Below are 26636 nucleotides of genomic sequence, written 5' to 3' on the forward strand. Positions count from 1 at the left end.
ATCAAATAGGCATGACATTTATAATACGGCTTTAAAATAAATTATGAAATAAATTATTACAATTTTTTATTTACTGATAATTATTAACAGTATAAAAAACATATACATAAATTACTAAAATATTTTTCTGTTTATAAATACCTAATCCCTCACACTGAAAGGAGTATAATTATTAATTTATTTTCTGACTCTGAAGTAATTTGTAAAGATTAGAATCATGAGATTATCTTCTCAAGAAAAAAGAAAATAAAGCGAATAAATAGTTATGACCTCTCATATATATGCTATCAAGTAAATTGATCCCAGATAACATTAACAATACATTCTAAACTAAATTACATTAATTAATACTATGTTTACAACCATATCCGTAGTAATTATGAAGTAAACAAGTTTTTGTTTAAGTGCGCAACAGTTGAGCTACATATAAATAGGGGAATTTTTTTATAAGATATATGCTAAGCGGCGTTATAACACTAATGAAGAGTTAAAAAAATGGACTAAATCTTATCGCAAATTTTTAAAAAGTGCGCAAGTGAAAGTATCGGTTGCAAGATTTGAAAGTTTTGCAAAAAGTATAAAATAGTGATACTTATTATCACTATTTTATTAGTCTTGCTCGCTTGCATAGCTGACTTTGGCCAATGACACCGTTTCTGCGCGGGTCTACAAAAGAAACTACCGAGGGAAAATAAACCTCCTTGAAGTCTAAAACCTTTTTCCCGTCTAGGTTTCGAGGTTGCCATTATTTGTGTCATGTACTTTTTAGTGCCCATAAATTCCATACACTTGGCATCGACGACACAGATGCCGATGAGTTTAAGGTCATCGACTACTGCGGAGACCTCCATCTTGTGAAGAAAACTGCGATTATCAACCATCGGTCGTTTTTTCCTGGTTGAACCGTCAACAAAGTCACGACCGTAGGATTTTGCTGTATGGGGACAGCGCAAGACAGGTCTTCACGGAGATCTTATCGATTAGCATGATGATGATGATTGTTTCACCGATGAATTTTAAGAAATCATCATAAAAAAATTAAAAATGTACGATTGAATACATTAATGTTGCTATTACTATACATATATTTTGAATTAATAATGTTGAATAATGAAAGTTATTAAAGATAAAAACTTGTAGACTATTTTTAAAAGTCGTCCAGTAGTGAAGCAACCACCTAGAAAAATTCGAGTAGGTAATACAAGTCTATCCATTTTAACCTGCATAGCTTCTGATACTGCAGAGAAGATATATTTTTCTCTTTACATATAACATTGGCTATTCTTATAAATAATTAGCTAAATATTAATTTTCGATTAAATTTATATGTTCCTAAAAACAGCTTGGTGAACATTGCGTTGTGCCTTCGAAAACCTATCGTTGTCCGAGTCCATATTTTCAAATATTTATACTGCCTTTATATTTCTACAAGCTGATGTCATTTCCTTAAACACAAAGTTTTGGGGAGATTCTGCTTGTTCATTCAGTTTTTTGCTTCATTAGATCTTTATCTACAACTCGCTGTTACTTAATATCAATCAAGTCTTTGGTAGTAAGTTCCTCCAGTTTGTTTCCTTAAAGTCGATTTGCATCTTTTTTATTAACTTTCAGGATAAACTATTGAGCAAAGAGTACAATAACTTTAACTGTCGCTTCTATTTTCTCTTCCCTATTAAATTCCATGTCATTATTAAACTTTTTTAAGAGTTTGCTCAATAAACCGTTAATACATTTCGTTGTAACTTTGAACCATCCATCTAAAATATTCTTGCATTCAAAAGCTAGCTTTTTTGAAATAAATGTCCACACGGACATTTTTTTTTTTGACATAATGCGGTTTAATCCACGTCAAAGGTTTGTTTCTGCATATAGTTTTATTTTTTAAGTATTGCTTCAAATTTCGGCAGTTTTCCAACTTGCTCCGCCTACCTCACCACAAAACACATTATAGAAGTTTTATCGTTTTTTAAAACTTACAAACCTGCCGGAGCTTGCATTGAAATTTCGATCATAATTGACACCCTTCTTTTTTAAATTTAAAGCTTTAGTTTCGATATTCATGAAACTTAGTGAAATATTCTTTTTTAACAAATCTTCCGTCCAAGTCGCATTTCCTTTTTTGTAAAGGTTGATTTTATTGTAGTTTCACGAATTCGTGCGTTGTTTTTCAATTTATGTTCTCGTGATAAGTTTGATGCTATTTTATTAATATTACGCCGCATGCTAGTTCATAATCTTTCTTTTCCTTTCATTAGTCTTAATAGCCTGTTTGGAACCAAATTTCATGAATCACTATAATATAAAATAAAATTTTCTATTTGCTTAGTCTGCGTATAAACTACTTAAAACAATTAGCTACCATACACAACCGCACATGAAAGGTAATTGCATAACAAAACATAAAGATGGTCAGTTGCAGAAACGCGAAATTTATCGCCATTTTTAAAAAAAATTTTTCGTCGTAAGTGCGAGTGATCGTATATCGAGGTGGTGGTAACTGATTGAAAATTACATAAACGTTTCTTAAGCAATTAAATCAAGTTTATTACATTTATACACATCAAAGGAATCTTCGTCGTTTCATCCCATAGACGCCGACTGTAAAGCCCCTCTAGAGATCCATGGGGGGATTTACCATAATCGCCACAGATTGGCAGGCGGGTTATCGATCGCAGTGTGGTATTGTGGTACTCAGAGGATGCTGCTGCCCACCCTCTGAAACTGAAACTTTTGAGCAGTGGTAGTCCTTTAAAAATAATGCACGAATTGTAAATTATATAAGATCCCGGGAATCAACCCTACGCTACCATCACATAACCTACAATATCAAGTCTTAGTCCTCGGCCGCTGGGCTACCAATGCTCTGTAAAAGTAATATATACAAATAATATACATAATAAACATAACAATATATTAACGGCTAGAAAAATCACCGTGCCAACGATACGGCGTCCCATTTTCTAAAGACAAACAACTTATTCATTTTTACTTTAATGTTAAAAACACAAACCTTTCCAATACGTAAAACGTAGTAGTAGTACTACGTACATAAGTAGTAGTAATACGTATACGTAATACGTCGTAGAAAACATTTTTCCGAATGATCATCTTTTATGTTGTAAAATAGGTGTTAAAGCTTTAAATATTTTGCTCACAAATTTATTATTCATTCTCCCTGTAAAAAGTTTTACACACATAACCTATCCTTCATTAACATGTTCCATACTTAAAAGAAGAATTTTTGTTTAAAAGAAAAACAACCTTTATAACCAAAAGTGTAACTAGTCGTTGATCTGATTGTAATACTTGTTTTTTCTTATTATAATTTCATATTTATTTATTTATTTACTTTTTATGCATACAAAAAAGTGTACAATGGCAGACTTAACACCATAGGCGTTCTCTACCAGTCTACCTTATGGCAGAGGGGAAGTAATCGAGGCAGATGCTTAAACTATAATAAAATAAAACACACCTAACGATATACATATCCTGAGACTACCACACCCGTCTGGTCAAGTTGGTGTGGAGTTCTCCTGTCTAGGGGAAAGTGCGGAGGAAGTCCGACTTGCCACCGCGGCTGCCGATCTGGTAATTTATACCGACGGCAGCCGCATAGAGGATAAGGTGGGTGCGGCGTTCTGCGTCAAGCGGGGCGCCGTAGAGTCATACACAAAGAAACTCAAGTTGGGCAACTTCTGCACCGTATACCAGGCAGAGCTGCTGGCTCTAGCTGAGGCAACAGGGTACGCGGCCGGCGAGTCGGCGCAAGTCTGCGCCGTACTGAGCGACTCGCGGTCCGCTCTCGAAACTGTCGCAAGATCGGACACCCTCCATCCCTTAGCGTTAAGAGTGAAGGAGAATGTAATGAAAGCGAGAGAAAAAGGGAAGGATGTAAGGTTGTTCTGGGTGAAAGCGCACGCGGGGATGGAGGGGAACGAGAGGGCGGACCAGCTGGCCAAGGAAGCGGCCCTGAAGAGTAAAAGACGACCAGAGTACGAGAGATGCCCTGTTTCATTCGTCAAGCGGCAACTGAGACTGGAGTCGCTCGACGAATGGAACAGGAGGTATGTGGAAGGAACGACGGCTTCGGTAACGAGGATGTTTTTCCCGGACGCCGTCTCAGCCTACCGCGTGCTCCGCAGCATCGAGGTGGACGCGGTCTCGGCCCAGCTCTTCACGGGGCACGGGGGGTTCTCTGAGTACCTTCATAGGTTTAAGCTCAAGGAGGACCCCTCGTGCTTCTGTGAACCGGGCGTGGACCAGACCGTGATCCACCTTGTGGCCCGGTGTCCCGTATTCGGGGGACTCCGGTTCGGCTTCGAGTGCCGGTCTGGGGTTCAAATCAGGGAGGAGACAATAGCCTCCCTGATAGGCGGAGAATATAAACAATCATTCCTATCCCTTTGCAGAGAAATAGCGGAAAGTGCAATGAAAAGAAACAAAACGTAAATATAGGAAATAAATAAATAAATATATATTAAAAATTAAAATAGAAAATATAATAATTAACTATTAAAATATATAAATCTGTGATGAAAAATTATTATTGTATAAGAAACAAAAATGTAAAATAAAATAAAAGCTATTGAAAATGTAAAAAGCAAGGGAAGAATGATAGATGATCAGAGCAAAAGAGAAAGACAGACGAATTGTGGCATGAAAGATTAGAACAGAAAGAAAGATTATGTGAAGAATGAAAGAGAAGAGAATGAAAATAAAATAATGAATTGAATAAATTTAATGCTTGTAAAGTCCCTATCCCAACATAAATAGGGGTACGAGAGGCCCCCAATAGCGGGGGTCATTTAAAAAAAAAAAAAAAACGATATACATATATGATATAACAATACTTACATACATAAATTGTGTAAATATTTATATACAATACACAAATAATATATACATATAACATAATACATATACTTCGTGTAGAATTAAAAAATAATAACTACTGTTGTGTAGATTCTGCCAATTTCTGACGCATATATTCCCGAAGTTTTCGTTTGTAACTGTAAAGGTCATAAGATAAGCTTTACGACATGCAAGTCGAAGATGAGTCGATTAGCTCTTACTTTTAATAGAATTCCTTTAATCCGTAAAGATTACTCTAAACCAAATAATTTTATGCGAATAACTGCCTACATTATGTAATTTTATCAAATTATAACATAGAAAGATTAATTTAATAAAAAAAGTAAACTACTTTTAAAAATCTTCTTCTTTTGTCGAGACTTTTGTAAATGAAAGGGAGAGATGTGAGAAGTGTTTCACTTATTTGTCAACTCTCATAGGTCAGCTTATTCGATTCTTTATCCAGCGACGCGGTGAACTTATCTCTGTGTAAATTCAAGAAATTTATTGACCACAGACTCTACCAAAAGCCATGTTACTTTTCTTAGATTATGATCAGGGTAAAGATATTTGGAAATTAATTGTTTTAATCTTAATGAAAAAACCTTTAATTGTTATGTGTCATAAAATTATCAAAAATAATTACTCACTGAGTTTTTTGTTAGATCTTTTCCGTAAATTGCGCGTAACACAGTTGAACTTAATTTTAAGCTGACGCTTAAAGATAATTGAAATGGTCTTGCATAATAAAACTGTTTTGCCTTTGACTTTAAAATTATTGAGCGACAATTGTAAAGAAATTTAAACATGATTTACTATGATCATATTTTTATTGTTTTCTATTTGTTTTTTCATATTGTCGTTATATCTGTCATAATTGCCGAATATTGCAGTTTTAATAGTTAACTCTTCATTTTTTTCCTTCCAAAGTCGTTCCGATGCCAAGAAACGCCCAGTCCAAGAAGACTTGAAGTTGTTTTCTATCAAGAAAACAACTTGCGGTCTTTTATCTAACACCTAATATCTTGATGTATTAAATAATACGAGTATGTTTTATTAATATATATTTGCACTCAGAAAAAGCTTTGTTCATTTTGTACAGATTCGTTCCTCACTTGATAATCTTCAATGGAAGTTACTAACCGGCTACATAATACATATTTAGACATTGCTCATGCTGTTGTCCTTTGTATATTTTAAAAATTAAACGTTTCTGATGAAAAATTTGTGGTTAAAAATGTTAGGTTGAGTAAGGAATCTTAGTGCCTGTGGCAGAGACTGGGATTCTTCAGCGCACGCTCGTCGAATACCCTCTGAGTCAGAGCGGAAGTTCCTAAATCAAGAAATCCAGCGAGACATTTCTCTACCAGTAGCAGTGGCGGCTGGACTGGCGAAGAAAGCGCATTTGCAGTTTTCAACGCCTTCTGCAAGAGCGTCAGGGTGCAGAAGGAAGCCGCCTATCGGGTTCTCTAGAGTCAAGGTATCCTCTGCCTGTCGTAAGAGGCGACTAAAAATCCATCGGGTTTGGGGGCGTTGAGGGTGGGGGCCTTCATCGTACATTCAATGCGAACCCGTGATGCAGTAATGAATGAGGCAGTAATGCAAAGTGGTCCCTTGTTGGTGCCGTACAGTGAGGATGCCAGGAGAGGCTATGTCTTGACAAATCACCGAGGAGCAGCTGCGAATTCCGTAGAAAATCCCGTTGCCACTGCAAAGGTACCGGAGACGACCACCGAGGAGGTTTTAGTGGGTAGAAATATCACTTAAGCCTGTCTGTCCCTCGCCCAGAGGGCAAGGTATCTTAAGTCCGTCCAGAATATTTCCCCTCCGATACGCAAAACAAAAGCATTTCAGTGTGTAATTTTATGTGTAAGATATTTATAATGTTTCATAATATTATACACAGAAATACATAACTTAAATAGGTACTAAATAACTTTTTAACTTATTTAATTGCCTTAATGCATACTGACGAATCGGCCGTTACTTATGTATAAATAGTATTTATAGAGTATAAATCGCAAAAATTCTTGCGATGGTTTTGCATTCACTGGTAAAGATTGAATTTTACGTAACGCGTTGTCATAATATGCTTTTTCTTCTATGTGAAAGATGTCAGTTATTTTCAAATCATTATAAAGTGCGCGTATTCTGTCGACGTGTGACGGGTCCCAACTGCCGTAGCATTCTTCGAATTCTTTTCTCTGCGCTTCGCTGCAACGTTGCAGGGCTGTAACTGCTAACCACGTGCATTTGCCTGCTTGGATATCGGAACCCGTTTTTCCCGTACTAGCGTCGTCGTCGAATATATCTTCGAAGTCGTTCTACAAAATTATTCAGTTATTATAAATTTACAGAGGACTGCTGTTGTTGATAACGATGAAGTCGTTATCAACAACATGATAGCCTCCACAAAGAGTTTCACAATAATTTTGTCTTGCGCTCCCCGCATCAAGCGACTTCCTGCGAACTTATTTTTTATCGTCAGTCCACATAGTGGAACGAAAGGACTGTTATCAAAAAGAAAATTGTTTAAAAATAATATTATAATAAATTGATTCATTGATAAACCATAACCAACACTTCTACAAAATAGATTCGTTGAAGTTCTTCGTCGTTGAAGATATTGTGAAATAAATAAGTGATAGTTGCTACGCATTGATAACCTGTTTAACTAAACAATATTTAAACTGGTATCAAAAGAAATTTGCTACAAAGAAATACATGAAGATAATAATGTAATATTTTTATAGGGTAAAATAAAATTTTGAATATTTTTTATATAAAAATACGTTGTCGTAAGAAACTTGGGCGAAATGTCTCAATTTCTAAGTAAAGGTTTCTGTTTTTAGTTTTCAAAACTTTCCAAAAATTTTCTCTAAATATCTTAGAACATAATACGACAAACTAATTAAAACGACACTAGACTGATACTGGTACATGTAACTTACCTTAATTTGACTCCATACGCCTACTTCCGTGAATATATCGGACACGTTTTTGTTAGAGCTTGAATTGTTTTTGTTGGACAAAATAAGAGCCAATTGTACTGGAAGTACTAAGGAATAAAATCCTAATTTGTAAGATGCAATAGTTAAGTAATTCTCTACTGTAAAAACTTCGTAGTTCTTTGTCGTCGATGCTACGATATCCAAGTGTTGACCCACGTTGTATTTAAACATTGTCTGTGGAGAATACAAATCATTAATATTAAACAATAGTTTTACACATAATTAATATGAATATGAATGGCAAGTAATGCCTTGTGGTAAATACATAGCGCTACTCAAATTATAAAATGTGAAAAATTAGAAAAAAATCTTATATTGTAAAGAAACATGTTATTATAAAAAAAATATGTGTATTTTTATAATAACTAATTATTATAATTTACATTCATAAATGTGAATTTTTTACAAGTTTTATAAATAAAAATTTATATTTTAATCTATTGTATAGATGTACACTACATGTTAATTTGTTCTCACCTCATTAAATAGGTTGAAAATTTTTATAAGCTGTAAGCCTTCAAAGTTTTGTCTCAGAATTTCGTATAATAAACATAATATCGTACCGGCGTCGTTAATAATGAGCTTTCCAACTTCAGGTAACAAGTGCCAACAAGGTTTGCTGTACCGAGTTTTAGAGCCTTCTTCAAAGTCATCGGTTATGGCGGCGTAAGTAAATAACTGTGGAGTGATAAGTTATAATTAATTACTAAATAATAACGAAAATTCTGCACGGTTTATTATGCTAAAAATCTGGGAATTAATTTTTTAAGTTATTCAATATGTCCTTTTTTTATTTAATTACATTGCTGTTTCCTTTATAGGTTGGAAAAAAGGTTTCTTTGAATTTTATAAGAAAATTCGAGACTACTGTAACTACAGAAATTTTGCGACTTATAATGAAGAAAAAAAACCGTACAAGTAGTTACGACAGTTTTTTTATGTTAACTTGACACTGCCCAGAGAATTCCGATGAGAGCGAAAATGGCATTCTTTTGATTAATTCCGGCCCTTTTTTTAATTTGTTGTTTTAATAACATCAATATTTGACAGTAGGGATCCGAATCGATAGTTCTACCCGACTATTAAAACCTTTCAATCCCATCATACACACAGCATTGCCGTGTTGCAAGTTAACCCTGGTTTTGTAGTCATTCAGACCCGGTTCATTATGTTTCTTTAAATTTACTCGTGTGCTACCCAAAAAACGAGTTTTTTTTTATAAACTACCCTGGATTTTCCAATGGGTCAAACTGTTTTGTGGTCAATTTACAATTCTTTAGTAACTACCAATGTAACGATCTTGATGCACTAATCCATTTCAGAGTGCATCTCGCTCCGGTCACCCTGTCCCAGGGTGAACCAGTAAAATATATCTGTGCCGTGATAACATGCATCTGTGGCTGCTGGCTGGTGATACATCTTTGTCATCAAAAATCCTGAATTGAAAACGCTTAAAACAATTTAGTGTTATTCTAACTGACCCTGCATTGAGTCCATCATCAGAACCAACCAGACATAAATAGTATAAACAAAGCAACTATCACAAATTTAAATAATCACAATGTTTATAATCAAAAATTAAGGAAACACAAAAGATAAACTTAATTATACGCAACGATTTAGTAATGACAAGACGAATGAAAAAAATATATATACTCGTTTTTAGCAAATTATTGAAAGAAGTATTTTACCATTTCTATACACCAGGCTATAACGTGCTGTTTCAGTTTAAAGTCGTCGTTGATTTCATCCGGTTTTTGAAGTGTCTCACAACTTAGTATAAACATTTGGGCTTGCAATTGTTTCTGTTTGCGAGTGTTGTACTCCAAAACCTGAAAGAGAAACAAAATTTATTATTTAGGATTTATGTACACGTATTAGTACTAACTAAAGTTTTGTCAAGATTGTCTTCTAATTTTGTACTTCTTATATACATAATATTACGCTTTATAACTCAATAACGGGAGCACTTGATAGAGATAATGCCATTTTTTTCGTTTATTTTATTTACAGCCGTACACAATTACACTATCGTTATATTAAGAGTTTGTGGTTGGACCTTGACAACTCTAACAAACTCTGACAATGTCGTCCGTGTTTTAAAGTGTGTTTATGCGTGTAGTTAAATTGTATAAACTGAAATATTTCTAAAAAGATGCACATACTTACTTTATTTATTCGGTCATGTGATTTCAAAAACTCTATATTCTGTAATGTCTTGTTCATTATTACAGGATACGCTTCAATAAATTCGTTGAAGGATTCTCGGGATAAGATACCAGTTTGCGTTTGTTGAGCAACCCTGGTATAAGAATATTTATAAACATTTTTAACATTGTATAAAAAAAATCAGAATAAGTTATTCATTACTTTTTCCAATATTGTTTATTTATTTCATTTATTTATCATTATATATAAAACTTACAATTTTTAATTAAAAATCGCACAAAAAACCACTCAAGTTTATGAAAAAATTTAAAATAAAGAACACATGTAAAAGAAGAGTAAAAGAGAACAAGTCTCTGTTTGCAGTACCACTACAAATTTGTGTTTATACATTTAAGTTATTATAGGCTTAACCAATTTGTTGCATAAAACGGACCCATTAATGAAAACTCATTTGTTTACGCCTTTTAGTTTAACCTTTGTAAATAGTAATATAAAACACTACACAACAAATAACACCACCTATTTTTATGTCCGTTTTATACATATACATAAAAAAGTCAATTATCATTTTTTGTTGTAATATTTCCACAAACACAAAAAGTGCGAATTATAAATCAAGTAGAAATTGATGAATTCGTCGTCGTTGTTTCAACCCATAAAAGCCAATTGCAAGGCATATGCATCAAAAATATCTTTTGTAGAATATGCCAAAATCACCACGCTTGGTAGACGGGTTGGCGATCGTAGTGTGGTATTATTGTACGCAGAGTACGCTACTGCCCATCCTCTGGAAACGTGTTTATGAACAGTGGAAATCCTATATAATTAATGCATAAAGTGTGAACCGTATAAGATGGTATCCCGGAATAGAATCAAATTGATGATTAAATACGACATGGTCAACGAAACCAGGCTCCATCTCATCCACATCGGACGACCCCTGAGGGGTAGGGCCCAGTATTAGTGGCTCAGAGCGATTACAAGAACATCTTAACAAAGAGGCAAAAGCCTTCTCAACATCAAGGAGAGTATCCGGAATATCTGATCGTGTAGATACCTTCCTGACAGCGTTATGCGCCTCTGCACCGTGCAAAAGAGCATTTCCAAAACATTTCATGACGAAAAGTTCGCCGCAGAAATATCTTAAAGACCTGGTGAACGACATTAAAGGTAATTGCGACAAACTCCTTGTCGACGAAGCACTAATGAACGACTACGGTGTTGCGGTGATTGCAGCCAAACTATCCGTGGCGAAAGAGCATCGACCGCGACAACTTGTTTCCACTGAGACATGACCGCCAATATTATTTCTTCCAGCGGAAGCAGGAGCTATTGTACACCCACAGGAACCCGATGGTAGTGGCATATGCTCTAAAGGAGGTATGCGGTATATTCGTGCAAGGGGGTGGTGCACTCCCTAAGTAGGAGTTCTTGCTCTCGGCAGAAAATCCCAAAACCAAAAAATAACCTGTAACTGATTCTCACTCATGCCGATAAACAACATCTCATTAGCCAGGGCTACGGTACAGAGGCAGGTCTAACGACGCTTACCGTCGATATGGCAAAACACCAATGATTAAAAAAAAATAACTGTAAATAGTTCACTTCAATTTAGTTTAAAATTTAACTAGAGAATAATTAAAGAGACTAGACTATCTTAGCTGATTAAACACTGGCACGCAGAAACGTAAGCAAAAAAAATACGGAAATTTTAAGTGTTTTTGTAAAAACAAAGCCACGGACTGTCCGTGGAATATAGATCCAATAAAAAAACCCAATTGATAAATCATTTCAAGTTAAATCCTATCGATTTATTGACAAATTGTGATCATTTAGAATTGTACAAGGGACTTTTTTATTATTTAAATATTCTTACCGATTTGAATACACTCTGGAAAAGTTCTTTAGCCATTTGAACGTCGTCATTTTACACAACATAACCAAAAAAGATCTACGAAAAAATTTAATTTGAAGTTTATGTCGTGTATATATTTAAATATCTAAATGATTAAACCAATTTGGTAACCGCACTAGGTTGTGCTTAGGTATTGCAAGACAAAACTAATACTGAAAGAAAAACAGAAATAATATTGGTTTTAAGCCAGTCGTTTATATCAGGTTGCACAAGAATAACATGAGCATATAGTTTATGTTATTCTTGTATAACTAAGAGTTTGTGCCAACAAGAAGTACGGAGCCACTAATTGGGTACTTAGGTCATTTAGTTTATTTTACATTAAACAACATAACACCTTACTTTAATCCGACATCATCTACAATCTTTGTTTCATCGTTCAGTGATTACGTCATATCATAAGTATGATGCTTGCATTTTTTATTTAACCTAAAGCTGAAATTTTATCGCTTAGAAAACCAAAGATCAGAAATCGCTCCGTCAACAATTTTAGGTTGTTGTTACAATTCGCTGCCCTGATAGATGACAAGTTCACGGAAACGTGATTGAAATAATTATTCGACGATCTAACACATAATTCAAGATTTCTCGTTTTACTTTTTGAAGCCTAATATATTACATACAAAGCAGAAAGGATTTACATTTTCTTTGTTATTCATTTATCTTCTTTTCTAATAATTAGTAGCTGAGATTTTTACATTAGTACATGAAACGAAAAGATTTAATCCTTCTTTCGGTAATTTCTTTTGAGTATGATAACTCTTTTATAATAAATAATATGTCATCTATTAGATTTTAACACAGAAAGTATTTGTTTCTGTATTAACTTTAATGTAATAACCACACATACACTAATAAATGTTTCGCGCATATCCCTTCTTCGCGATCTTTGCAAGTTCTTTACCTGACTGTGTCCATAGTTGAGCCTTTTCTTCCATAGCAAAAAAAGCTGATCAGGATTGTTTCCGCCCCTACTACAAATGATTTCGTATGATATTTACGAATGACCGCTGCGATCTATAGATCCTAATTTTGTATCAACGCATGGCTAGCCTCTTAGGCCATTAGAAGAGATTAGATTTTTTTTAATCACTTTGCAAGCAATTAAAAAGGACCGACGGGATTAGTCATCATTATGAGATTAATTGTAAATGTAATCCAACTACACTTTTGAAAGCTAAGCAAATATTAATTTGTGTATTTAACTATTTTTATTTTATTTTTTTAACCATTGACATTTGGTTTGTTGAAAAAAGGCGATCTATTTTTAGCTCTGTTATTGTCATACTATTTATAAAGATTCAAAGCAAATATGATATCTAATAAAAACGCTGATTAATAGGTTATGTCGTAGAGCAAACAGGACCAATCACAATATGGAGAAGAATACATGGCCGTAACGTGCTAACGATGTATGTACGTGTATGTATCATTAGATCTTCGAGACTAATCAGTAAAAATAACTTGAGTATTTCCGTGATATTGACTCTCCTTAGCGAGGTCCCAGTCTATATATATATCTTGACTATGAAGTCGCTTAAATATTTTGTTTTCATTCAGGCTATTATCTCACAGAAAGTATATGGGCATAAATGCTACTCTATAAAGAATAATAAACCAAAATGATAAACTTTATTTAAAGATATGGTATCATTGAATTTCTTCCTACTCCTTTTTCATAACTATAACACCATACGAAGCAAAGTAAAGTTAAAAATATTATAAATGAAAAAAAAATTACAATCAATAAATGTCTTGTTAAAAGTTCCAATGTTAAATAAATTATTTCTATATTTTCTTACCTCTTATTGTTTATGTTTTCAGCCAGTTCATTTACAGTTTTGTTTTGAGTCTTAAGCTCCCACTCTCTTAAAGTTTATATATATATTAATTACTTACCGAACAAAGTAATTATATGGTAATAAAATTAAACACAACTAAAAGGTTAATAAAAAACACTTTTCTTGTAAATGAGACACGTACGTCAGGTACATGCTCACGTAAATCCTGTATAACTAAGAGATTATGGCTAAAAAAATACAAAGCATATTATACAAGATGATTAGTTTAAAGCTTTACGGTGATTTGCAGAAATAATGTATATTTCTTTTCAAAATTTCGGTTCTTATATAATGAGATTAATTATTGTTTACTATCTGGCCCAGCAGACTGTACTCCCAGAAGTCATTGGCCTGTCGCATTCCAATAGATTGTTCACTTTATACAAAATGATTTGAAATAAATGTAAAGCTTTCAATTTTTTCCTGACCAATGAGCTACACTTTCACCCCTTCTAAACCTTTTCACCAATAAACAACCAATCTGTATATTGACTTCATACTTAATTCATTTTGATTGTCTGACAATAAATTACAAAGCTGAAATTGCACCCACACTATTCCAATGAACGCCGAGAGGAAATCAAAAAGTAAAATGCTGCTTCAATGTCGTAAAAGATTTTTGTTGTATTTATGATTTTGTGAGCATATTAAGTAAATTAAAAATAAACTGCGTTACCGCTTTACATTAAAAATATATGTATATTTCAATTTATTTTGGATCAGTAAATTATGGACTCGATAGGCTTATCTTACGTCACAGAACAAATGATAGAAATCAATGTATCCGGCTGTAATTTACAATTTAATGACAATTACGAAATCGAGGTAAAAGGTAAGCGGCTCACTACACGCGCAATTTACGATTAAATAAAACTAGCTGACCCCGGCAAACATATCTGTGGGGATCATTGGAATCCTTGGAATAAGAACTTCCTCATCTTTAAATTTTCTTTTAAGTATCGAGGCGTGAATCACATTGCTCATCAGTTTTCTTATCACCTATTATATCAAACGCGTTCCATTGCACAGTTTTGGTTTGTTTAAATTTCGAAGCATGATGACTACCGAGCCAATCTTCAGTTGTAAATTGTGCAGTGGTAAACCAGGCACATCTAAGGAGTATAAAAATTCAGTTGGATAACACTGAATAACAACCCAAAAATATCTTGTTTGGTGATTACATTTTCTAAAGTCAGTCGTCTTCCAGCAACATGGCAGACTCTGACTACAATCCTGATGATGATGAAATTCAGATGATTAATAATGATGATCTTTGCGACCTTGTACGGGACCTGGCACTAACAAAAGGTCAAGCTGAACTGCTAGGTTCACATCTGAAAGAGTTTAATTTGCTATCACCAGATACAAGAACTTCACAATTTCGACATAGACACAAAGGTGAGTGGTGATTTAAAAGTGATCACTATTCTCATGGGAATGCAGACAGGGTACACCAAGTACTGCTGCTTTATCTGCGAGTGGGACAGCAGAGAAAGGAAGCACTACTATATAAATAAGAATTGGCCCATTAGAGATAAAATGGAGCCAGGTAGTAAAAACGTCCTGCGTGTGCCATTGGTTGAGCGTGAAAAAGTTATTATGCCTCCACTTCATATAAAGCTGGGGCTTATGAAAAACTTCGCACTAGACAAAAACTCAGATGCTTTTCGGTACCTATGCAACAAGTTTCCAGAGTTGAGTTATGCGAAAGTTAAAGAAGGTGTATTCATAGGTCCACAAATAAGGAAGATCATAGCAGACAGTCACTTCGAAGATTTACTCAGCAGAACTGAAAAAAAGCATGGTTGGCATTTAAGTCTGTTGTAGCCAATTTCCTTGGAAATAATAAATCTCCTGACTATGTAAATATTGTGCAGAAATGCATTAGTGCGTACAAGTTAATGGGTTGTAACATGTCCCTCAAGCTTCATCTCCTCGACTCACATCTCGACTTCTTTCCAGAAAACCTAGGTTCTGTTAGTGATGAACATGGTGAACGTTTCCATCAGGACATCTCGGTGATGGAGTCACGCTATCAAGGCCGATGGAGTGCAGCAATGTTAGCTAGACTATTGCTGGATGCTTCAGCGCAACATGCCAAATTGTTGTCAGCACAAACGCAAGTGTACAGCCAAGAAATTCAAACCAAACTAACTTTTAATTTAAGGAACTTTACGTTATACCTATGTATTTTACAAATGTATTATATCTTAAACTATGTGTATTTATGTTAAGTAGTACTCTATTCAGCGATATATGCTCTACTGTAACTTGCCTGCGAGTTGTTTGCTTTGATACAATATTAAGCATATATAAATGGACAATGCCAAATATCTCAACAACGGTGGGCGATAGAGACAAACGGTACGGTTTCTATATTTGTAATCAGCATGTCTTACTTGTCTTAAAACAAGTGTTGGTTTCCAAGATATTTCCGAAAGTTTTTTTTTTTGTTGTTCAGTGCAATTAGTTGCTTCTTCTTCGTTTGTTACACAGTCGATAGATTTGAATGAATACAGAGTACCTACGATTTTATTTTGTTTTATAAAATTGGGGTCATCTACATCTTTATTTTTAGCCGCCAAAATTGCTCGCTCACTTAACTATTTAGTATTTTTGTGGTTAGCAATGATATGCGGAAATACTTTGTTGATAAGCTCGTCTTTTGATGAGACGAAATTGCGAAAATTTGGAGGAAATGAAATCAAACCGCTCGATTCGTCAACAGGAACACGGCCAGCAATTTCTTCGAGAAATCATCAGCAGATAAATCGTTCAAAATTGCAACTCTCATATTTACAGACAGTTGAAGTTTCTTTACATATCGCCACAGATTTGATGCTTTGAAGCAAATCTTTATTTCGTTGGCAACAGTAGATCTTGAAATGACTGGTAGTGTTTGTCGGAAATCGCCAAATAATAAAATCATTGCACCACCAAAACATCTCGAGTCATTGCGCAGATCTTTTAATGTTCGATCTAGTGCTTCCAATGCACGTTTGTGCGCCATTGTGCATTCGTCCCATATGATGATTTTTGATGCTACTGAAACTTTGAACATTGCGGATTGTTTCGAAATGTTACATGTCAGGGGTACAGTAGTTTGAAGGTTTAATGGCAATTTTAACGCTGAGTAAGCCGTACGGCGTCCGTCTAACAATGTGGCCGCTATTCTAGAATAAGCAATTGCTACCGCAATTTCGGATCTCGCACGTGCAGTGGCCAAAATCAATGACATGAGGAATGTCTCCCTAGTTCCACTGGGGGTATCCAAAAAAAAATAAGCCACCATTTCCAACATAAATTGCATTAATTAGTGTATCATAGACTTCCCTCAGCTCAGGATTCAACAGTGTTACATTCATTTGAACTGATTGGATTAATTCATGTGGATCATATTCACGTTCACGTTCCAATTCTCTATTAAATGCGTCATTCATTCCGCGATCTGGCGCTGGCATTCCTAACCTAACTAACAAACTGTCGCACACTGAGGTTACTCATATCTTCGATCAAGAGCAAAGCCTGGTTATGCATCTCCTCATTCGCCACAAGATCGGGATTTCTTGAGTTGACACGAATTCGATGTATATCTTTGTATTTGTTCCACAGGTCACGTGGGTTCGATGGTAAGCATGTCGAAATGATGATAGCAAATAATGTGCGTATCTGACTTGGAGATGCAGAAATAATTGCTTCAGCAATAGTCGTGTCCTAGTGGGTATCGTTTTCACGCAAATTCAGCTCTTGATATGCTGCACGAAATGTGGGGCACACTATACAATTAACAGTTCGTAGTGATTCAAATGATCTTGGCCCTCGAACATGTACCAGCAACAACTGCAAATAGAAACATTCATCATTCTTCGGATGTAGTGTGTAAATACGACCAAGAGCATCAGTAGAACGCATATCTGGATGACCAGGAACTGCATCACCTTGCTTCCGACGTTGAAATTTCTTCGATGTAGCGTTCCAAGTCTAATAACGTGGTATTTCCGAGTAAAGCAACGTTCGTGCGAACGGATCGCTTTGACAAATCGCAAAGAAACTGGTCAGTGTTGTCGCTGGAGGTGTTTCGGTACGTTGAGCAGCATTCCACGCTGTGAAATATATTCTCTGGCCGTTCTCTAGATATTAGTGACCGAATATTTTGCTTGAAAACGCGTGCGGTGATGTCGTGTCGGTTGCTTGATGTTTGTCCGGGAAGCAGCAATTGAACAATTACATCCATTTCGGATTACATGTGAATGTAATGAATAGATCTGGCCGACCATAATGATAAACATATTTCATTGCACATTGCGCATGTTCATCCATATGACGCGGGCTACCTGTGTATGTCGCCGGTAAAATAGTCAATCGACCAACATTTTCTGAGTCTCCTACTGTGCTAATAGCATCGCGTAAATGAATATACTCTTTCGAACGCAATCTAGCTCGATTCAACCGAATGAAAGTCAAGCGCTCCGTTTCAATTTTAACGTACATGTCAACGCAATATTGTTGAAGCAGTCGACGAAATCGCAACAAATAATTGTCAGAATTTTCAAAAATCATAAAACGATATGCGTAATAATTAATCGAACTAACCTTCTTGGTAGTTGCCTTACCTGAAACAAATACAATAAGAATTATATTTTAGAACCTCTAATAGGTTAACGACTCTTACAGCTACTCTCTACTAATTTGGTGTGACAACTTTTTTGTGTACCAAAAGCAAACAGAATAAAATGTATATCAAGTTAAAATGAAAACAATGGTATTGATCTTACCATTCAATGGATTAATCATTTTGATATTAAAGTGATATCCATCGTCTCCTTGCCAAACATCAGCGGGTATTGCAACGCGTCATATGAACGGTGTGTTTCATTTATTCTTTGTAGTTGCCAAGTATTGCGTCGTGTAAGTACAACAATCAGGATTGCCACTTCATCGATTGTTGAAGCATTTAATGTGCGTTCATGTGTTCCGACTGGTCTTTCGCCCGCTCTGATCACAACTTTATTGTCATCACTTGGCATGCGGTCTAAAGCAGTCTTGAGCAGCCTGACCAATGCATGCAATTGTTGGAGAATTGCTCTTTTCGTAGCTGTGTTGATCCCTTGACGCCGGTCAAGTTGTTCTTCCATATTGCCCATGAAGTATATTTGCAAGAATTTATGCTGTGTATCTATGTGAAAATAAAGTTTTTAACGTAAATTACCTTAAATGTCGGATTATATCCGTGTTCTTCGATAATTTCCGCCCCAAATGAAGTCATTTGGAAACAGACATTGTATTTAAGAGTGTTCGCTCGAAAATGTCGTAATTCTAATGTTTTGCCATAAAGCAGGGAACGCAAAAGCTCTGGTGGCGGGACCAATAATGGTAATGTCACTTTACCACAAAGGCAGCACAAACCAGGAGTTTCACCAGAAAACTTCAATGCGCCACAATGCTGGCAAACAACGTCCATTGGACCAATGCAAACTAAATTATGCAAGCTGTAGTCGATGGTGCAATTATATAGAAACGCTGCCCGATTCAAATCAACACTTGAACTATTTCTTCTTGCACTTCGAAGATTATTCCTCTGTTCTTCTGTACGATAAGCTCGACGATTTCTTGTTTCTAACCTAGCCGTTTCACGGGCTGCCTCTCTTTGCTCTTGTGTTTGAGAAGCACGTATTAAGGCCCTTCTTTGCTCCATACAAACACGGCGCTCTTCTAGTGCAATTTCTTGTTCTTCGGCAGATAAATGACTCGCGATATTCCGTTGCCTAATTGCATTACGGCTCCGCTGGGAAAGATTAGATCTTCTAGGACGCGGCATTGTCATTAATAGTAATACTGAATATGCACTCGCACAAAACCACATAAAACAATCAAATATAATATCAGTGCCTGAACTTTCGAGATATAGACAATAGCTTATCAAGAAAAATTATAGATAACCTATTAAAAGACATTTACACTTTTGTTAACCTGTAGAATATATCTTAGGTATTATTTACGGAAGTAAAAAATTAAATTTATAAATAATTTACACAAATTAATGTCTAAAAAAACAAATATAACAGTACCTGAACTTTCAAGACATTTTACACAAAATAAATTTCTGAACGCACATATGAATAGTTGTTACAGTATTTGACAGGATTGGACAACAAATGTTTGACATGTAATAAACAAATGAGCATTTATTGAAATGATTAAGTATTTATTACACATATCGAGTTTTCATTGTTTTTAGATTTAGATGTATTCTGCTATCCGGGGCGAAGACAAATCCAACGAATCAATAACCATGAAAATTGGTTCAGCAGATCTCGAGTTATAAGTGTTGTAACAAACCAGTCTTTGTTTTATATATACAGATATAGATATAGAAGAAGATGTATATAAAAATTGTGTACGTTGCGTGAATTTTGTCTTTCGTCAATAAAGGATGATTGTAAATGTTTTCCCGCTGCACCTAATACAGACAAACGAAGCGTAAACTTTTTGTGTGCGAATGTTCGTTACTTAGCGTTGCATATATTATTCCGAAACTTGTTCATAACGAGCTTATTACCGTTTGCGGGAATAATTTGAAAATACAACGTTCATGTATAACTTGCAAAACATGAAAAAGCTAAAAAAAATTAATCTGTCATTCGTATTGTAATGGTAATATACTATTCGAATATTTGTCAACAGCCATATTTATCAAAGGCATTTCTTTTTATTTATTAAATGTTTTTTTTTTTGAAAAAGTACTGGAGTGGAGACCAGGACACCGGCAAGCGAAGGTCATCCCTGGATGCTGACCGCTTTCAAGGGGCCATATGGAAAAGGCCTATGTCGAGCTTTGAACCTTACGTATATAGCTGAAATGATGAAGGTAATGAATGGCAATATATCATCCTTTGTCTTTTACCCCAATATACAGTAATTTGATAATTCTATTTTTAAATTATTACTTATTACCTTAGGCTATTAAACTTTTTTTATTAACTAAACATATTTCGAGATACTTGTATGGAATATTTCATATTTTAAAAATTAGTGAACTTTAGTTATAAAAAGCATTATAATATTAAAACAAAAAGTGAAAAGAATCAAATTAAATTTCTTTTCTGCAAATAAGATTCTCTGGAAAATACACAAGAGAAAAGATTGGATTGTACATTCTGCGTAACAACAAAGCGAGGGCATAAAGCGTACAACTTTTATTTCTTACATTGTTAAGATAAATTAGATTTCCAGCTATGATGTACGTAAACAAGTATAAAGTAATAATCAAAAACTTTCTGATACGGAGACTTAGAATGATTCAACGTCGTTGAAGAAGTCATCGTTTAAATTGTCCCAGAAACATATTCTTTTCGATTCAGGTAAATTAGTGTTTTTTAATTTTTTTCCCAAATTAAAAACTTTTAATGTTTGTTTAACGTGTAGAGGCTCCCAAGTTAATCCTTCCAACATATTGTCATGAGATTTCAATATAGGATTCCTAAAAAAAAAATTGAGAAATAAGACATTTTTCTAAGTTCTATAATAATATGTACAAATTTTTTCTTTAAATTGTAATTGCATCGATTTGTAGTAGCTACGTAATTGTAGAGTAATAAGTACGGTTCATTTTGCGTAGAACATTATGTTATACAAAACCGTGTAAGATTCAAGCATTAAAAACATGCCATGTCGCTTCATTATCATCATCATTATTATCATGAAAGCCAATAGGCACCACAAGGTATAAGTATTTCCTTAAGATCATTACAACGATCGGACTTTCCTTGCCTCCTGCAACTTTCCACAACCTTGAGTATGTCGCCGCCTAGTAGAGGGCCTACCCACACCACGCATCCGACTCCTGGTTGCCACTCGAGAACCTCTCAGCCCCAACGGCTATCGTTACACGAACGAACTGCCCTGCCCATAACAATGGGTAAGTAACAACTTCAGACGAGTCATTCTGCGAGTGACCTTGATTCGAAGCGAAGCTCTTAGCATAGCCGTTCATTACTCTCCAGGTGACCTTGAGCCTTTTAATAACGACATCTTGAAACATGGCGTTATTTTGGGTGAAAATGTTTCGGAGCTTCCCGAATGCTGCCCGTCCGAATTAGATTCGGCGAGTGATCGCTTTTTCGAAGCATCACTAGATATCCGTAGTGCCGCTCACAGTCAACAAAAACATAAATACGAAACATTGTAAATATTTTAATCTATGAATAACCTTACCCATGTTTAATGAAATTAGCCAACAGTTTCGTATAAATTTTGATAAAACGTTTTTCTTGTACAAATTTTGGGTCACTGTACATGTCGTCCGTAGATTTGCATTTGAATTGGTAACAAATTTCGTCGCCCGATGTAGCTCCGGACCAACCTAATTTAGGTAGAGTCCTCCAATTAGCGTTAAAACCGCCGTTGTATAAAAATCTGTATAAAAAGACATTTCCACGCGATCCTTCGCTGTGTAATCTCGCTTGTCGGAGTATTGGATAAATTACTTGGTCGGAATGATACTTAACATAACGTCTCAAGCTCCGTTCTGTTATCGTACCGTTAATGAAATAAAAACTCATTATTTTTTGTTGTATACTATTATACCGCTTGGAATTGTATTCATCGGTCCTTCCGTATAACGGTACAAGATATTGAAAATTATAGTTCAAATATTTTAATAGTTTCCTGTTATTTATGAAATGTTTTAATTTTAATAAAGCTTGTAGGTTGGTATATCCAAACATAACATCTACGTTATAATTCGCTAATTTTCTTTTGTATACTTCTAAGGGATGTTTATTCATAAAGGAGCCTTTTTTATCGATTTCAACAACACAACGGAAAGCACTGGTTAGTCTCTGGTTATTTCTTATTTCAGAACTATCAAAAAGATTTCGAGATATTAATAACAGGTTTTCGGCAGGCGCTTCGTTTAGATATCTATAAAGTTTATTTAGCTTGAACTTTTTAAACTTAAATATTCGATTATATAATTTATTTACAACTTGCAAGTTGTATTTTCCGTAATTTATTGGAGCTAAAGCGCTTCCATCATGGATGATTAATCTGGTAAACAAATCGTCCGCTGCACTAGAAACTAAAAGAGATGCTACAATATTAGCCCCTATCCCAGATCCAAATACGGTCACTTTATTTAGATCTCCGTTAAATAAATGTATGTTCTCTCTTATCCATCTCAAAGCCATCAATACATCCTTAGCAGCCATATTACCTTTGGCAAAGTCATCGCCTGTATTTAAAAATCCAAATATTGAAGTACGAAATGAAACTGCTACGACTAAAATATTTTCTTCCAAAAAAAAGTCTGGTCCGTGATAGTTAGAATTTTCATGTATCCAAACCGCCACTGGGAAACTGAATGGATCTTCTTTTGATAGAGGCTTATACACGGATAGGTGTAAACAATCTTCTATTAATCCATAGTCAGTAAGATTGTGTTCTTCACTGAAGTCATAAGTGGTTGTGGGTGACAATTTTCGCAGTCCTTTAGGTGGCTTTAATATAAACACAAAAGAAGTTACAGATAAGATCAATAGAAGTTTAGAGACATGTAATTAATATTAAATAGCGGTCACTCGTAAAACAGAATTTTTTATTAATTTATTTATGTTATAATCCACGTAGCGTCATTGGCACCCGTCATATAGAAACTAGAATGGAAAAAATCTTCCGTATAACAATATTCTTCAACTTAAAGCTACGAAAGCCAACACAGGCGCGCTGTTCATAGAATAGCATACAGTGCTTTGTTTATTATACTTCTTAAATCTATGTGATTATTCATATATACTTCCTTTATCTATATAAATATTCATATTACACTTCCAAAATCATATCTAAGTTGTCTACAAAATAATTACAGGTTTAATGAAGCCTAGGGAAAGGTACCTTTAGCTTTTCTTTATTCTAATTTAGCCTATCTTTTACTTTTAGCTTATCTTTATTTTCACTTCACATTATATATTTCCACATATACACATCGTTATTTTTCTTATCTACTGTTAAAAATAATGTTAAATAAAAATAGCTACTTAAAAATGTACTTTGGTGAAAAATTCCTCAAAAATGTAAAAAAATATATACTAACCACATGACATATAGGGATAGATAGCATTAAAAAGCTAAAACAGATTTTAGATTCATATTGGAAAATTATTAATATCTAGACGAAGTTTGGTACGGATTTGTTTTAAATTTTATACGAATAGTTCTCTCGCAATTGGTGATAATAATAATCAACATCTTCATGTTAGTCGATAGATGTCCATTGTAAAGTGCAGGCTTACCCTCAAAGAACCAATGTCCCTAGCGTAGCTCCAAAAATTGCTCGCCTGAAATGGCAGTGGACTAAGCACATAGCTCGTGCATCCGCTGGCCGTTGGTACCGAAAGGTTTTCGAGCGCCGCCAGTGGACTAAGAGTGTGTCGACCCCCACTAGGGGGACCCACGTCACAGTCAAGATCCGCGAGAAGTCGCTGGACATGGGCTACGCAAAGTCAGTCATCATTAGGGGAGGCCTATACCTTTGGCGTCTATTGGCGGACATTACAATTATAGTGTTAGTAATAATAATAAATATTTCACGTATAATAAATATGAAATAGTGACATCACAATAACAATAAAGAAATACATTGGGCGGTCCATTCCATTCCGTTGTATCTTACAGACAATGAATAGATTTTTTTTAATCACGCCTTTCTTACCTTTATCAAAGTAGCGTTTTACATTTTGTGTTTACCTCGAAATAAATTGAATTTCTACATACAGTTAAATATTTATTTATCACCTTGGAGTGCCGCTTCTTACTAACACATACGTCCACTATGTACAATATTTATTTTTATGTAAGTTATTTATGATAATTAAATAACTTATTATATGTCTTGTAATTTATTATTTTATGTTCCTTAAGATTATAACTTAACCAAGGTCTGAGGGTTTTTCTATTTTAATTGATTCAAAAATACTTCTTATTTATGAGATATTATTTAATTTACCTTAAATCTCAATTCTTTCAATGGTGGTTCTGCATAAGCAATTTTGTAAAAGGCCGCGTACGGAATATTTTCATAACATGTATATCGTTTTTTTCCAATTATACTACTTTCATTTATTTGTAACACAAATATTTCATTGTGAAACTCTCCTTTGATGCAGACTGCACAACACTTTATTATTATGAAATAAATACCAAATACATTTAATAAAAAATAGGAATCCTTTTTAATTATTTTTCCTAACATAAATTTAATTGACAATATCATAATTGTTATGCTCTATTATAACGTTCTCGCGTGTGTATATGTTATAATGAACTGTACTAAAATCCGTAGCATGAAAGGAAAAATTTTCAGGAAAAATATTGCTACTTTTTAACATAAATATCGATAAAATAGTGAAAACTATATCGTATCCAATTCGTTTAACAAAATTTGAGTAGTTCGGTTTTTGTATATAAATCTATGTCTGTTACTAAGTTTTAAACACTATAACAGTTTTAATTAACTATTTATTTATTATTTTACTGCACATCCTTTGAACATTACATTACAATAACAATTCACAAGTACAACATTTTTAGTTTCAATATATTAATTATATGTAAAATAAGAAACATCGGAGACGCAAAATATCAATGTACATTATAAGGAAAGGTCAGGCTCAGTTTTAGGAAGTTTTTACTACAATTCTATGCTTTTATTTGTATATGCGTTGAATGGTGAAATATGAATGAAATATCTTTCAAGAAAATATTAATGACTTTAATTTTTTGTTATTGTGAAATTATTTTTGTGCAACCATTTTCGAAAAATAAATAAATCGGATTTTTTTATTTCTAAAATCACCCAGCTCATCACACGCTGTTCTTAATTACGTATACCGCAAGTCGTGAATATTTTAAACTTAAACAACATTATCATGGAACGGTTACGGTTTTAAATCAATGTTCTCTATAAAGTGTAACGTAAATTTTTCAACGTCAACACTACTGATAACAATGGTAGTGGTTAAGGGCTGTAAAATGCATTAGTAGGTCGACAGACGCGTGCTTTTTTTTTAATATTGCGATACATTATCGTTTATCAAAACGTCGAGATTTGGCTCTACCGTCAATCACAGTAATCCTTTTATGGTAAGAACAGCCTACAATCCACCAATTGAAGAAATCCAAGAGTCGCGATGACCGCGTGCTAAAGGCGTCTCGAATGACAATCAAAGCTGACATCCCTTCTCAGAGGCCCTTGAGTTCGCCTGCAATTTTAAAATATACTACAATTTAAAGCTTTCTATTATAGGCAAAGACAAAAATTAAACACCGTTCCTGTCCCTGTTAATTCACTCAAATAAAATGTTAAAATTAAAGGAAAAAAAAAACGAAATACAAAAAAATATAGGAATATCGCATAAAAAATTATTCCGGGGGAAACAAGTGATTAGTACGGAATTCAGTCGGATAGACAATTTAGAGCATTGCAACTAAAACGATCGAAGAACCGTTTTCGCTGATGTAGCTCAAAGAATCTCTTGACTAAAGTTGCAGTAGACGGGGCATATTGCACGGGCAACCGACAACTGTCAGGGCCGAAAGATTCTCGATTAGCCATCATAGGCAGATAGATCCAGGGTGCGCAGGCTTCCTACTAAATGGACCAACGCCATAATTGAGGTTCAGAGAAATCGCTGGATGCGAGCAGTGTAAGACCGGACATTGTGACGTCTTTGGAAGAATCCTATGCCTTGCAGTGGACATCTATCGGCCGATATGAAAATGATAAACAAAAACGATATACGGAATTAGCAAATATATTATTACAACTGCATATTTTTGCTAATTCGAGCA

The 26636-nt window shown here is 34.6% G+C and overlaps 2 protein-coding genes across 2 annotated transcripts; both read right to left on the bottom strand.

The window, feature by feature from the left end:
• Positions 1-6113: 6113 nt before the first annotated feature.
• On the bottom strand, positions 6114-12116 carry LOC137921702 (uncharacterized). The gene is made up of 7 exons (XM_068764514.1): positions 11911-12116; positions 10035-10167; positions 9557-9697; positions 8343-8543; positions 7806-8039; positions 6926-7178; positions 6114-6241 (listed from the first exon to the last, which is right to left on the bottom strand). Exons 1-7 carry the CDS (start codon positions 11970-11972, stop codon positions 6114-6116), a joined length of 1152 nt encoding a protein of 383 aa, XP_068620615.1. The 5' UTR covers positions 11973-12116.
• An 8857-nt stretch (positions 12117-20973) lies between these two features.
• LOC137921709 (carboxylesterase 1C-like) lies at positions 20974-26505 on the bottom strand. The gene is made up of 4 exons (XM_068764521.1): positions 26451-26505; positions 24793-24953; positions 22005-23287; positions 20974-21270 (listed from the first exon to the last, which is right to left on the bottom strand). The coding sequence occupies exons 1-4, from the start codon at positions 26503-26505 to the stop codon at positions 21081-21083; spliced, it is 1689 nt and encodes a 562-aa protein (XP_068620622.1). The 3' UTR covers positions 20974-21080.
• Between the last annotated feature and the right edge of the window lie 131 nt (positions 26506-26636).

The sequence above is a fragment of the Battus philenor genome, unplaced genomic scaffold (assembly GCF_028537555.1).
Source record: "Battus philenor isolate CCGP_79_NKW_IND1 unplaced genomic scaffold, ilBatPhil1.0.hap1 SCAF_19, whole genome shotgun sequence".
Taxonomy (NCBI): Eukaryota; Metazoa; Arthropoda; class Insecta; order Lepidoptera; family Papilionidae; genus Battus; species Battus philenor.

Coding starts and splice junctions, on each gene's coding strand:
- LOC137921702 (XM_068764514.1), bottom strand. CDS start 11,972: ATGTTGTGTAAAATGACGACGTTCAAATGGCTAAAGAACTTTTCCAGA. Junction 7,179..7,805: donor GCGTATGGAGTCAAATTAAG/GTAAGTTACATG, acceptor ATAATTTTGTAG/AACGACTTCGAAGATATATT. Junction 6,242..6,925: donor ATATTATGACAACGCGTTAC/GTAAAATTCAAT, acceptor TTTCTTCGCCAG/TCCAGCCGCCACTGCTACTG.
- LOC137921709 (XM_068764521.1), bottom strand. CDS start 26,505: ATGTCCGGTCTTACACTGCTCGCATCCAGCGATTTCTCTGAACCTCAA. Junction 24,954..26,450: donor CTCTGAACCTCAATTATGGC/GTTGGTCCATTT, acceptor AGTGTTGTGCAG/TCTGCATCAAAGGAGAGTTT. Junction 21,271..22,004: donor GCTAATTTCATTAAACATGG/GTAAGGTTATTC, acceptor TTTTTTTTTTAG/GAATCCTATATTGAAATCTC.